We start from the raw sequence: 14,506 nt of genomic DNA, 5'->3' as shown, positions 1-14,506 counted from the left end.
GCATTACGCATTTAAGAAAATATGAAAAAAAAGTAGCAAATCTTTAAACAAGCGCCCGGCTGAAGGAGCTGGAAAGACAACTGGTGTCATATTTTCAGAGTATATTGATGGCATTCAAGTAGGATGAAGATTTAATTAGATAAATTGTCATTTTTCAGATATATAAACATTTCCGTGATTTGATCGTGCTGTGCCAAATCAGACAAAATAATCTATGTAAAAGTTTAGTCATTCTCAATATATGAGCCTTTTATTTTAATCAAGTGTGTGGATTAAAATATCTTTGAGTTGTCAAATATAACAGAAGATCCTTTTATCTGTTTTTGTTCGTCCTTTAATTTCATGCGCAACTTCAAAGTCAACCCGAATTCCTGATTTTAAATCCGTGCCGTGTTCACTTTGTTTAATTTCCTGCACGAGTTGACAAATGAAGTAACACAAGCAATTATTTTCACACACACACACACAAAAAACTGAATTACACACCCAACAAAGAACCTGAGCCAAAACATAGATACATGCGTAAATTCTGTGCGTAAAACCTCTCCAAAACAAAAAATATATATGTTTCTACAAAACTGGTGACATTTAAACCAATTTTCCCATCATATGTGCATGTCTCTGTAACCAGTTACCAACTTCCAACAAACAGATATTTGCTCCATGTGTTTTGCCGTGAGATTATGGCACCATGGCGCATGTTATTGCAAACCTCTCCAGACACTCCTCCCATCCTGGGCGCTTTTCTCTATTGGCTGCCTCCTTTCCACGCTGACATCCAAATCATATAAACCTGAGGGCCTCACACCTTCATCGGGGTCAAATTTCTTCGGCAAATCAGAGAAGCCTCTCCGGGAAAGAGACACAAGTGAAGCCCAGAACACCGCCGAGATTTGCTCTTTGGAATTATAAAACTTTTTTTACGGCCTGTTTCGCCTCGGCTGAAGTCGCTTTCAGAATGACGATCATGTAAAGGTTGGTGGTTACGTTTGGCTCGATCCGTTGATGCGTTCAGGGGAATACATATTTGAGTCTTGAATGAGTTCTGTTGGCTGTAGATCCCCGAGAAGATACCGTTTTGGGGCGGTAGCAGCAGCAGAGAGAGACCGAGGGCTACGGAAAACACGGCAACCACTACGTTTGTTACCCCGCTCAAAATGAACCTCATCGGGGGCTACCAGCATCATCACCACCTGATGCACGAACCCTTTCCGTTCGTTCAGAGGTGTCACCAGGATGCTCCGTACTTCCAGAGCTGGGTGGTGAACCACGGCGAGGTGCCTCCGGATTTTCAGATCCAGGCGCCTTATCCGGCCGCGGAGCTTGGAGCGCCTGGAACGACGCACGACGCCCGGCTAGAGGGGCTCCAAGCGGGGATGGGGAAGAGGAGAACGTCGGGGCCGAAGAAGGAGCGCCGGCGGACGGAGAGCATCAACACAGCTTTCGCCGAGCTGAGGGAGTGTATCCCCAACGTCCCAGCGGACACGAAACTGTCTAAAATTAAAACTTTACGTCTGGCGACCAGTTACATCGCCTACCTGATGGACGTCCTGGCCAAAGACTCCGGGGAGACGGAGGGCTTTAAGGCCGAAATTAAGAAATTTGAAAACCGGGATCTGAAAAGGAAACGAGAGCCGGTAAGTTACGAAAGTTTCATGTTGATCAAAACAACTTCGAGATAATCAGTCGCTCTTCAGTTTAAGTTTTGAGTCCATTTTAAAATAACTAAAAGCTGTATTCAAATAAAGTAAAACAAATCCTAAATATAATTTTCAGTTTGACTTTTTTTTTTCAGTCTGATCATTATTCCCATCTCCCAGAATAAATATCATTACATTCTCAGCCAATAGATCCAAATTATAGTCTCACATTTATGTTTTTGTAGATTATGATCCACTATGACAACACCAGAGTGTTTTATCATGAAACTTACAGCTCTGGTATATACTGTAATACATTTTAGTTAAAAGGTCATGTTCTTGTCTTGTTGGTAGATTTAAACGCTGACATATTTACACACATCGAAGTCACTCATATGTCGACTGTAATAAAGTAATGTAATTAATGAATCTAATTTGTGTGCATCTATAATGACTTCAATCAGTTTTGTCTCCATAAATACTTTAAAACAACATCTGCTCACATACAGGTTGATCATGTTGTAATGCTCCCTAAATAATGTAAAATAATAAACAGTCCTGTTTTAGCTAACACATGAAACTATAATTCTGCATGATAATAACACTAGCGTTGTTTTCTTATTTTAAAATGCACACTATTATATTATACGTGATATATGTTTTGTTTTTTTATTTGGGGGTATGTTTAGTCTAAAGGTTTCACTGACTTTCACTTGATGTTGTGTCCCTGAACGCGTCACCAAACCCTGAAAAAAACAAAAACATATATTTTCGTAGGACTTTACGGTGAGATGTGGCAAGAAACTCTCACTGAACTGAGGTTGAGGTTTGTGTATTTGAGCTGATGATGATAATTTGGTGTTTTTGGTGTCACAGACTGACGGTCCGCAGGAGTCATTAGGAGCGGAGAAGAAGGTGAAGGGCCGGACTGGTTGGCCGCAGCAGGTTTGGGCTCTGGAGCTCAACCAGTGACCCTCCTCCCTCCTCAGAGACTCTGGATTCAAATGAGATTTTTTTTTTTTTTTTTAAAACAACCACTGACTGGCTGAACCTAAACACACCGCTGTGCACGTGCAATGATGCGCAAAAAAAGAGAGAATTAAAGGACAACAAGGAGGATAAACACCACGATGGACGCTGTGTTGACCCTCTTTTCTCCTGGTGTGCTTTCTAAATCTGACTGTAGGTGTTTGATTGGCCTATTTGTGGTACTTCTGCTTTTTTCCCCCTCTTCTTGTTGTTTCCACCCCTGCAGTACTGTAGACCAGATGTTGCCACGGTGTCAAAAAACATCTGTCTGCCCCCCCTCCCTTAAAAATGTGTTTTATCTGGCGTCGAGTTGGTGCTGTTTTTCCTAAATTGGATGGCGCTGGAGCAGAAAATGAATTAATTAGAACAAATTCCAAAAGTGGAGTTAGTTTAATCTGAGAGGGACTCAATGAAAAGGTGCAAAAAAAAAAGAAATTATTTTGGACTTTTTCATTTGTGTTTTAGCTCATGTGAGTCAGAATTTGTATCTTTTTTTTTTTAGTAAATTATCCCAAATTACAGAATATTTAATTGTTGATTTTCAGTGTGAGTTATATGTTGTTTATTAGTAGATTTTTGTCCAATCAGAAAACAGTTATGACGCCCAATTTATCACAGCTTTAATTAAAACTTTAAGAAACATCTTTTGCATAATTTTGTTTGACTTTTTATGTTTTGTTGCTGTGCGCTGGCATCGTGTTGTGAGCTCGGACATTAAATTATCATAAAGACACAAATATATGAAAATATTTTTTTTTTTATTTCATCTGATCGTTTCTAAAAAAAGAAAATGTGTTTATTTTCAACTGGAAAACGTTGAAATAACGTGATGATGTTAAATCACTATTTTGATTTTAAAGCAGAAATTATCCAGTTAATAAAAAAAAAATCTACGATAATAAGGACAAACTAATGTATTGGCTGATCACTGGATTTGGATTTTAACTTTTGAGCAGTGCCGAGTCATATTAAAGAAATAAGAGAAAAACTGAAAAACACAGAAAACACATTTTTAAGGGGAGCTCTTCTTTCTTTCATCCCGCTGAATTCGGCATCAGTCCGAATATTTCCCAAATTATAATCTCAGTATTACTGTACTGTAAACTACACTACCGGCTGTTGTTGACGTTTCTTGTAGAAAACTATTGAATTTACTGAATCTACCTCAAAATGAACGTCACTGTCACAAGACTGAATGTTGAGTTGACGCACAGCTTTTCACTCCGACATGTAAAAACACTAAAAACAAACAAAACAAACAAAAAAAAAACACACAAAAAAAACAACAAAAAAAGGTTTATTACTGTGCTGCGAAATAATGTGGATGGAAATGTACAGTGAATGTGAAGTTATATATAGTTCCGTAAATAAATGAATTATTTTATGACACTTCAGCTTTAGTGAATGTGTGTGTGTTTTTTTGTTTTTTTTTTTGGTCCCCTCTTTAAACAGGAAATTCATGTCTTTATTAAACATTATTTCCCCCCATAATCAATCTTGATTCTTTTTATTTACTTTTATTTATTTGATCTCTTTGTGGGGGCAAGTACCTGCCATGTGAACACACACGAGGAATCTGACTCCGGTTACACTTTGCTCTCGTAGTACAAACATATATAGACATGGGTGCAGTTAAAACTACATAGTTTCATTTAAATAGGAGTTCAATCTTTTTACATCCTCACTATTAATCTGATTTAGATTGCTTTCTTTCTTTCCACAATTCTAACATTGAATTAAATAACTGAACTGAAGATTGATGTCAGGACTGTAATTTTTCCAAATGTTCAAACTCTCCTGGGTAGCGGATTATTAAGAGAACTGGCTCAGGTGTCACGGAATTGTACACAACTTCTATCCTAATACATATCAAACCTAATAATTTATGATGATTTCCAATAACTTCATATCTAATCCTCTTGTGCCAATTAGTTACACATGAAACATTTATACTATCAATGAATTCTTTAAGATAATTTAAGTGAGTCTTTGTTAAAGGACATCACTGCTGAGTGTCCTGCTTGTCTGTTAAACTTAAAATAACTTAAATAATAAGAGACATATTCCTTGAAAAATGTATGTTTTCTCCTACGCAATGTGTGACACTGATGTTATTTTTTAGGATTTAAATTAATCCAGGTGTTATAAAATGCCGCTCAAGGAGCTACAGAGACACCTAGTGGCTGATGTTTGTTACTGCAATAGCGATGAGCATGAGGGGGCTAAGTTTTTCTTTCACAATAAAATGATTCTTCATCTTTGATTTCGTGAGTTACATGATTCAGCTGAAACATGTTGAACGACGTGAATAAACAGAGACGAGACTGTTGCTTCAGCCTGTACAATACATTTATTATTATTATTGTCATCATCATTATTATCATCATCAGGAGCATTAAGCAGCCGTATTTAAATATTCTTTTTCCTAATACAACAATAGGTTAATGTGGCTTGGCCTACATGTTAATAAAGTGGGGTGATATCTACATGACACTAACGAACCTACAAGCAAAACTGAAAATAGAGCAAGACACTAAAAAAAAAAACCAAAAAAAAAACAACCCTGTCAAACGTAGATAAACTCAGTGTGGTGGACAAACTTAAATATGATGTGTGCTGGAGGATGAAGAGTTTCACAAAATCCAGATAAAAACTACAAAATGTGTAACAATGAAAAAAATAAAATAAAGTTTTGAGAAGAAAAGCAAACCTGGATGTTTCAGCAGTGCATTAAGAATGAAAATAAACTTTGTGCCGCATTCTCCATAAGAAATGTGTCACTTCCAATGACGGGCGCGTGGCTTCATGTTACTGAAATTTAAAATACAAGCCAACCGGTATTGATCTTACCGAACAATTAAATCGATGACTTGGATAATTGACAGGTTAACAATTAAGAAAAATTATAATTTAAGAAGTCAAGAAGAAAAACAATAATAAAGTTTTGGTGTGATGCCACTTTAGGATCCACATTAAGATTCATGTTGGACGTTTACACACTTTATGGAGACGCACGTGACGTTGGTTTATTTCAATTAGGAATAAAAGAATAAAAAACCTCCACTAGAACTGTGATTCTTGCTGGCTGACATGGAGGGAGGGCATCGTGTTTCAAGCTGATTAACTGCTCGAGTGAAAAATAAGATAAAACATTGAATTCTGCTTGAGTCATGTGGCCAACCCGACTTCTTGAAATACATCCAGGTACGTTAAGTATCAAATAAAGACTTGAGACGCTGTCCACTATAAACACTGCTCTTAAATATTAAAAAGACACTAATAATTACTCTTATACTCCTATCACTCATGCACACTCACACACTTCAGGTGGGGGGAGGGAAAATGTAGACAGACACGACTTTATACAACTTAAGGCTGAACTAAAGAGAAAAAAAATAAATCCGGGTTACAAAGAAAGAAATGAAATCAGCTTCCAACAACTGTGATGAAATAAGTTGGTGTGTGTGTGTGTTCATACGTACATAAAACAGCTAGAAAGAAGAGGAGTGGGTCATAGCCGAATGCTACATCGTTCACCACCATCCGTCTTTAAACACATCACATCCTGTCGGGAGAAGGGCGACTAAGAAGTTTAAAGATCAGGACTGAGATCAGTTTGTCTTAGATATTGAGAATTTAGGAGGAATCTGATGGTCCTGATATGCTTGTTGGCGCCGCCCTCTCCCAAAGATTCATTCAGTCACAATAAAAAACAAACCCACTCGTCATTCAAGTCCAACACGCTTCTCCTGTTTGGCACAGACATACCCTGCGGTCAGCGTGTTAACAGTCAAATTGGCAGAGAAGAAAAAAAAATACCCCAAATTACCAAAACGTTTTTTTGTTTGTGTTTTTACTCTTAAGGCAGCTATATTATACATTTGCATTCAGCCGAGTTATGTAAGATCGGACGCTGTTCTTTTGTACATATTGACAAGTTACATTACAGCATGATGACGTAAAAACCCTGCGGATTGAGTCCTGGTCCTTGACAGTCTTTAGGGACCGTGCTTTAGCGGAGGAAGAGGAAATGCAACTGGAGGAGGATCGACATGCGCAGAAGAGGACAAAATGAGCATACGTGAACTCATCCCACCCAGAGTTCTCCTCCTTTTCGGTTAACGAGTTCTCACAGAGGAGCGGGACGGTGACAGGGCTGCGAGGAGAGGAGCTGGTCTTGGCTGTTGTCGCTGTTAGTGGTGTCCAGGTTGTCGATTACTGTTGGAGCTACCTCTGGAGCTACCTGTGGTTGTTGTTGTTGTTGTTGTTGTTTGATGAGTGTATTTAGTCCAGCGGTTTGCCGCCGTCTCCTTTTTGGTCCAAGCGGCTCTTGCTACTCTTCACCATGTAAATAAAGTAGGTCAGCGTCTCCTTCTCGTTCACCTGGATATTCCTGAAGTGGCGACTCACCGTCTGAAGAGGAGAATTAATTGTAACAATAACAACGATCAGTTCTTGTCAAAAATGTCTCATATTCAACCAGCATCACCAATACAGTCTGACAAAATCATGCAGACATGACTGTTTAAATAAAAACTCTAAGCTTTTCATCCTACAGCTTTTTAAAATTATTTTCTGATGCTTAAAATGTAGCAAAATACAACAAACACAAAATATTTCACAGCATTTAACCCTCTGACTGTAACTGCACATCATTCACACAGAGAGGAGTGTGGCAATAAAACAGACTTTAGTCAACAAGTGTAACTGCTGTATTAACCATGTTCATTAATGGTTTTGTTGTTTCGTCGGGTGACTGAATGACTCATCTAACTGGCCGATGCTGTGTTTTGAGCACGATTACATGTCCCTCTAACTTTTGTTGCTTTGACGTTTACTGGAAATAGTGAAACTATTTTTGTTTACATTTGCAACAGTTTTTTACAGTTTATGTGTTCAAGGCGTCACCATCATGTGATGAGCACAGTGATGGGAATGAAACAGACTTATATCATCATCATTATTAACATTATCTCATAGGCATGAGGCAAGAGTCTTTTCCTTCAGAAAGTTAGAAAGCTCTGAACAACTTGTATGTATGTGTGCACTGTGATTACAGCACCCCCTGCTGCATATTTGCTGTAAATGCACTGACGCTGCTCAGGTGAACTGTTTTACAACTAGTTTACAATGACACAGTGTCAACCAGTGCGCTTAACCGTCAACTCATCTCTATAAACAGATATCTGCATATATATGCTGCAGCTTCTGTAGGCAAGAGACAAAGATTTTGTCACCCGATGCATCCTGGTTTGTGGAGTTTCGACCAAATAATGTTGTAATGATTTGTGTGGAGAGCAGAAGAGGCCAGACAAAGGCCATCGTCTGACAACTAGTTCGTTTTTTTTGCATTCATATACAGATTTGTCTTTCATAATTCTTTCGTATCAAGAACTACAAGATCGTAATTGGACTGGCCTGGATTACTGCTGGTTACACTAGAAGCTCTGAAATATTTGCTGTTGCCCCCAGAGGCTAAATCATTGTCAGACGATAGCTGATCTGACATTTATAGTCGACTATTCTTCGGCTGCTCGCTGAAAATATCACACAACTCCTCCTGTAGCTGCACTGAATACATCTCACGTCGTCTACCAGCCATGGGCAGTTATCAAACATCCACCAAAGGAAAACATCATATAAAAAAAAAACGCCTGCAAACAAGTCTGACTTTGACAGGTTTGTAAAAAACACAAAACAACTGAGTATTTTCCAGTGGGAGGCTTTTAAGCAAGACTTCACTGAAGTCTAACTAATGGTTGCTCTATAAAGAAACCTCAGAGAGAAGAAAACACGCCGCTCTGCTGCCGTCCACCTGAACCAGTCTGAACATGGGGACAGCTGTAACTGGTTGTGGGCTGTTGACTGGTGCTTTATTAATGATGTGGGAGGTTCATTAATAGGTGGCCCTGAACCTGACTAACAGCCTGGGGAAACATTCAACTTACAGCCCAGTTTCATTCATTCCCACTGTTGGACAGCCGAGTCACATCCGTCCCCGACCTCCCCCCCTCACCGCTACATACAGGAGGTATTTGTCAGGACGAGGGCCGAGCCAGCTGCATGAAGTCCACCTGTTGATTTGGCAAATTAGACTAACAATCTCCCCGTGACCAATTACTGTAGAATAGGACCTGCGACACCACGTATATCACGGTAAATGAGTAATGTGGAGCCGATTCTTAAGAAGAAAGAGGCCGGGCTCGCCTAATGAGGGCAGCCGAGCGGCTCGCAGGACGTGTTATTCCAGAGAAAACCATCAAAAGAGGAATCAGAGGAAGAGACTTCCTCCAAGGGTGCCGCTCAAAAGTTTGGAAATTAAGTTTCTGCAACCCTAAAAGAAACTTTAGGGTTGGATGGTGTTTCTATTTTCATATCATCCAATTGTGGCTGCTCGAGATCAAGGCAACATCTGCCTCATTGATCTGTTTGTTGACACAAAGTTTATTATTACATTCCGTCTCAAAGATTAAATCAAAAGCAAATTAAGTTCTGTCTCTTTTCTGTCCGCTGTTTGATTATGAAAATGTTGCTTTTAACATCAATTATTATAGAAACATATAGAGTGAACGATGCCTTTAAAGAACCTGAGGTTTGTGTTTAACACTCGGCTAACCCGGCTCTGACTCTTCCTCTGTGATTAGAGAGTGTTACCCTAGGACGTTGCATAGGGAACTGTGCCAGAGACAGAGTACGCTTCTTGTATTGCTGAAATGGTTCCTACAGCACTGACATGTTTTCAAGGACAAGTTTGTGGAAGCAGAACAAAACATCTTCGCAGTGACTCAGTTTTTTCTGTACCTCTGCCAGCTGGGCCTTGTTGAGCCCGGGCCTGGTCTGCAGCTTGTAGTGCCGCTTGTAGCGTCTCAACGTGTTCACCTGCAGCTGGAAAAGATCGACCTAAAAAAAACAAACAAAAAAAAACACAGAGACAAAAATGCAGTGAGTCTGTGAATTATGAGAGACGGTAACTTTTTTATCTCGCCTCCATCTTGGACACATTTCAATGATTTACTTAAGACTCCCGGAGGCTTCTGCCTCTTTTCCTGCTCTTAAAGAAGATGAAACTTTAATGATCTCCATGGGGAAATTGGGTCACTGCAGCGAGAAACACTAATATAGCTCAAGGAAATGATTCAAAAAGCAGATAATAAACTTTATGTAGGGCATGCAGCGTCGGTAACGGTGGTTATGTAAACGTATTCTTATCAAACACTTCTTCCTACGTCAATGTACACCTTGCTCTGTCGTGCTTCAACTACAATGTCTGTGTTGAACATTTCAGTCCACATTACCTCAGGCACCTCCACATCATGATCTGGGGACTCTCCTCCATCGTCGCTGGTCTTCCTCTTCCTCTTGTTGCGGACGCTTTGGATGAAGTTCTTATGGAAGTCGCAGATGTAGAGGTGTCGCACCTGTAAAGATATATGAGCATTAAATGAGCGGTCCGACACACTGGTTACCAACTTAGCAGTACTGATCCCCCACTAAGGGTTGTCAAATCTTAATGTGAGATAACAAGTTCTTCTTGATTTTAATGGATGTGAAAAAGTTTATTTAAATATACAGCAAGTCTCAGCATTGCATTCATTTCTGAATGAAATCAAAGTTTGGATTATTATTTAAGACATAAACAAAAAAGACCCGAACACAAGCTCGGCTCACAGAGCTTTCACTTTCTGCTAAACAGTCTGTTCTGCATTAGAAAAGTACGCAGTTAATACAAACAGAGAGTTGGTGGATTAATAACCAAGTGTCAGAGGGAAGAAAACACTGAAGGGAAACTGTTAAGTATGTATGACTGTTGAAAAAAACACAAGACAGACAGAGAATGGTTTAAAAAAGTTCATAAAAATATCAGGAAGACTCATCTCTGATGAAATATTCACAACAATGCTCTGCTCAAAATTCTCCCGCACCACTTGTTTGACTCAAACTTCCTGCAGTCACTGTGTTCATTGTTCAGTTTATCCGCTGTTCTTCTCTGTTAGTGTTATGCATTTAATATAAAATGAAAGATCCATAAAACATGTCACTGCCGGTTTACTCAAAGGGTCCCGTAAAGAAAAGGTTTGGTGACCACTGGTCTAACATGCACAAAGCCTCTGTTTATTTAGATGTCACACAACATCGGGGTCAGATTAATCAATGCTCGCTGGCAGACACGGCCTGTTTTTCCTTTAACAGAGACCAAACCTCTTTAAAGTCAAATGTATACTCATCTGAACACAAGCTGTTGCAGAAAAAGTTAAACTACTTCGTAGCTGGAAAACATACGCCTTAAAAACAGGAAGCATCTAATCAAAGACGACACACACAAAGCCTCACTGTGTTTAATAATCAACGCTGCAGACACATTCTGGTTATAACTGAAGCAGCATTAAGTCCTGACGCCCCGTCCTGACGACACCTTGTCTGTAGTATCAATATATTAAGTCTGTCTTCATGTGAGCCATGCATTCATTGCTCTGGAACAAACTCACAACATGTGACTTATCACATGAGTCTCAGCGTGCTTGGAAATACATAAAAGAACGTACGGGAGTCACACGATGCTTTCTATGGATCTTAAGAGCCGTTAAAGAAATGCCTGGAGCAACTGGAAAGCAGCAGCACCTTCGTTAGACACCGCTGCATTCAGGGACGACACTGTTGTGTGCTACAGGGGGGCAGGTTGAGCCGGAGGCCTCTGCAGACCCCCTGGTTCCTCCGACTCTTTGTGCATTGTGTGTACATCCTCTTTAAGCACTAATCGGGTAGGAAGATGGGGGCAGGAAAATGACCCTGCCCCAAGGTTTGCTCTGTCTTTGTGGTGAGTTCATTAAAGAAAATCTAAATCTAAAGAAAAGCTAGGTTTAGACACAGGACTTCTAACTTAGTTACTGTTTTATTTTTTGTCCTGTTGAGATACATGTATTTACATAAAGGGCCGGCATTACAAACAAGCTTAGGCTATAAATGTTCTGACGTGCGGCGCGTTTATATAAAGAAACAGAGCCACTCTAAAATATAACTATAGCTGACTGACAATTCTGATTATAGATGAACTGTTAGAGCAACATGATTATTTGGATTAATCTCTTGATCGTCTTCTCTGGTAAACAATTAGCTGCTGGTCCTTTAAAAACAATGAAAACTGATGATTAAAGCCTGTGGTGACAACCTCCACAACCCAAAGACATTCAGTTTGCTGGACAGAACTAAAAAAAGGAGAAAGCTTTGACATCTACGAAGCAGCATTCACCTTGCTGCATGTTTCTTTATTATACGACTGTATTGATCTATTTAAATAGTTTGCCAAACAAACCAAGAGACTCAAGTCGTCACTTTGGGGACATCTTTGTCCATTTTCTGACCTCTAAGAAACAACGTGATGATTCATGACAATTTGTGCTCTTCCTCCCTCGTCCAGCAGGTTCTCGTGGATCGTGGCTGCTGCTGTGGTCCTGCATGACGTCCACTACACATATTACTACTGTCATTATTGTTACCATATCTCCGTTACAGTTTACAGTTAATTAATAATTTGCTGCTGCTGTGCATCTGTGTCTCTCTATCTCTACCACAGGTTCCACTGCTACTGTAATCATTTTATCAGTCATTGTAATTGTACAATATGTTTGTGTTGATTTGTTCTGTACACGTGACATCTACTGCACGTCTGTCCGTCCTGGCAGAGGGATCCCTCCTCTGTGGCTCTTCCTGAGGTTTCTTCCACATTTTTTCCCTGTTAAAAGTTTTTTGTGGGCAAGTTTTTCCTCACTCGAACCAAGGGTCTAAGGACAGAGGGTGTCACTCCATCATGTACAGATTACATTCCATTGCATTTAGCAGATGCTTTTATCCAAAGCGACTTACAGAGGAGGACATAAGCTGAGAGAGGTGTAAAGGAGCACAGAGTAGTTGTTAGTTTTGTTAGGCAGGGAAGCATTCTCGAAACAGAAAGGTTTTTACAAGTTTTTTTAAAGGTAGAAAGGGATGTTGCTGTTCTAGTAGCGTTGGTAGGTGAGACCACAGTGAGACCAAAGCCTCACAAAATCTATTTTGTCTTTTTCCTACTTTGAATACATCGGGTACGGTTTTATACCTCATTCCTAAGGCAGACGAATTTTAGGGACAACCACAGAGAAGAGTTTAGAGTGACCTCGCTTTGCGAGAGTACAATTTACAGATTGTAAAGCCCTCCAAGGAAAATGCACTTTGTGACTTTGGGCTATACAAATACATATTGATTTGATTTTATCTGCAGCACTAATATCTTGTACTTGGCTCAGATGACTAGCAGCCACACATGGACTTAAAGGACTTTGAGGCTCCTGTGGGTCCAGACTCTCGTTATATTCTGGCACAAGACACAAAAACATTTGCTGGCACTGACAGAGGAAGTCCAGCATTTTGAAAACACAAAAACAAGTCAAACTAACAAACAAACAAACAAAAACACACAGACACCGTGAGGAGTTCACGTGCACAGAGTGTCGCCGACATTTAACCGCCGTCAGCGTGAGTCACTTTAAACTGACGCTCCGCTTCCCTGGCAACAGCCATTTTATGAAGAGCAGCGGAGGCGTGTTGCTCTGAGAGAAAGCCGCACACTGATGCAGGCTGGACCCCGGCTGTCCTGGCAGCTAACACGGCTTCACCTCGACGTTTTAAACCCGGGTGAAAACAGAAAACACGAGGACGAGTTTCCTCCTTTTTTGTTTATCCGCGTTTTAACCGCCGCTAACAGCTGTTCCGAGTCTTCAAGTTGTCGCTTTCAACTATGAAAAAACAAAACCATGTTCTCGTAAATTAAATAAATAAATAAAACAAAAAGTTCACTCACACTCTTGTCGATGTCCAGCTTGAGTTTCTTCTGGGATATGCTCTTCTGGATCCTCTTGCTGAAGGAGGCGTTTCCAGCCGAGCGGCCGCAGCGCTCCCCGTCCTCGATCAGGCAGCAGCTCTGTCCGTAAAACGGCGGAGCTGGCGGTCCGTCGTGGCTGTCCTCCTCTGTGCTGAACCCATTCATTGTGGACCGTGAGAGGCTTCTTTTAACGCGATGAAATAATACAAACAAAAAACAGGCTGCGTTAGGTTTTAGCTACAAAAAGTCTCACTCGTTGCTCTTTTGTGAATCCGGCAGCGTTAGCGTTAGCTCTGCTACGGCTAAGCGGCTAAGTCCGCCTGAGCTAACAGCTCCTGGATGTTTACACCTGGACTCCGGTGACTTATCTCAAAAACACGCCAACCTCTGCTTAGAGACACATCCCTGCTGCTAAATCTGCTTCACAACAACAACAAAACAACAGCTGCTGCTGCTGCTGCTAACGTGAGCTAGCTCCAGTTGCTAACCAACAAATTCCTATGGTGAGTCCGCCGCTTGTTTGTTTGTTTGTTCCACCTCCTGTAACAAACAAACCGCTGCGTTTCGATGGGACTCACATATGGCGACAATTCCGTGCGGTTCCGACCTATCTAAGTGCGACAAACCGGCTACCACAGATGACACAACTTTGCAAGAAACCCCCCTCCGTCTTTAAGCTCAACAGTCGCGGCACTCGTTCAGAAAATCCTCGTACAATGGGACATGCTCCGTCTCTTTGGCGGAAGTTCCCGTTCCTTCGCTGTGATTGGTCAATTTGACCTAGAGGCGGGCACTAGCGTGTAAACATCGCCGTTCCATTGGCCGGGAGGAGGCGTCAATCTTTGCAGCGGCTTCTTCCTGTGTCATGTTTTGTACTATGAATAGGAGTTTAAAAAAAAAAAAAAAAGGTGGCGTCGCCGTCAGTCGAAGGCTTTAAATAGAAGATCTGCTTCAGCTTTTAACAACGAATAAATCACAGTGGATT

The 14,506-nt window shown here is 40.6% G+C and overlaps 2 protein-coding genes across 2 annotated transcripts; one reads left to right on the top strand and one right to left on the bottom strand.

Annotated features, from left to right (window-relative positions):
- The first annotated feature begins 828 nt into the window (after positions 1-828).
- On the top strand, positions 829-4,063 carry LOC104921818 (heart- and neural crest derivatives-expressed protein 1). The gene is made up of 2 exons (XM_010734473.3): positions 829-1,637; positions 2,517-4,063. Exons 1-2 carry the CDS (start codon positions 1,158-1,160, stop codon positions 2,610-2,612), a joined length of 576 nt encoding a protein of 191 aa, XP_010732775.2. The 5' UTR covers positions 829-1,157; the 3' UTR covers positions 2,613-4,063.
- A 937-nt stretch (positions 4,064-5,000) lies between these two features.
- Positions 5,001-14,251, bottom strand: sap30l (sap30-like). The gene is made up of 5 exons (XM_010734494.3): positions 14,100-14,251; positions 13,501-13,705; positions 9,965-10,087; positions 9,471-9,569; positions 5,001-7,082 (listed from the first exon to the last, which is right to left on the bottom strand). The coding sequence occupies exons 2-5, from the start codon at positions 13,684-13,686 to the stop codon at positions 6,954-6,956; spliced, it is 537 nt and encodes a 178-aa protein (XP_010732796.1). The 5' UTR covers positions 13,687-13,705; positions 14,100-14,251; the 3' UTR covers positions 5,001-6,953.
- Positions 14,252-14,506: the final 255 nt, after the last annotated feature.

The sequence above is a fragment of the Larimichthys crocea genome, chromosome XXII, assembly GCF_000972845.2.
Source record: "Larimichthys crocea isolate SSNF chromosome XXII, L_crocea_2.0, whole genome shotgun sequence".
NCBI classification, from domain to species: Eukaryota; Metazoa; Chordata; class Actinopteri; family Sciaenidae; genus Larimichthys; species Larimichthys crocea.
Note: the sequence above shows the minus strand (reverse complement) of the source record. Positions and strands in the feature narration are given on the sequence as shown.

What these genes read in the sequence shown, in the direction of transcription:
- LOC104921818 (XM_010734473.3), top strand. Translation starts at nt 1,158, where the DNA reads ATGAACCTCATCGGGGGCTACCAGCATCATCACCACCTGATGCACGAA. An exon ending in TGAAAAGGAAACGAGAGCCG is followed by an intron (nt 1,638 to 2,516) that starts GTAAGTTACGAA and finishes TTGGTGTCACAG; the next exon opens with ACTGACGGTCCGCAGGAGTC.
- sap30l (XM_010734494.3), bottom strand. Translation starts at nt 13,686, where the DNA reads ATGAATGGGTTCAGCACAGAGGAGGACAGCCACGACGGACCGCCAGCT. An exon ending in AGCTGGACATCGACAAGAGT is followed by an intron (nt 10,088 to 13,500) that starts GTGAGTGAACTT and finishes ATATCTTTACAG; the next exon opens with GTGCGACACCTCTACATCTG. An exon ending in ACAAGGCCCAGCTGGCAGAG is followed by an intron (nt 7,083 to 9,470) that starts GTACAGAAAAAA and finishes TCTCCTCTTCAG; the next exon opens with ACGGTGAGTCGCCACTTCAG.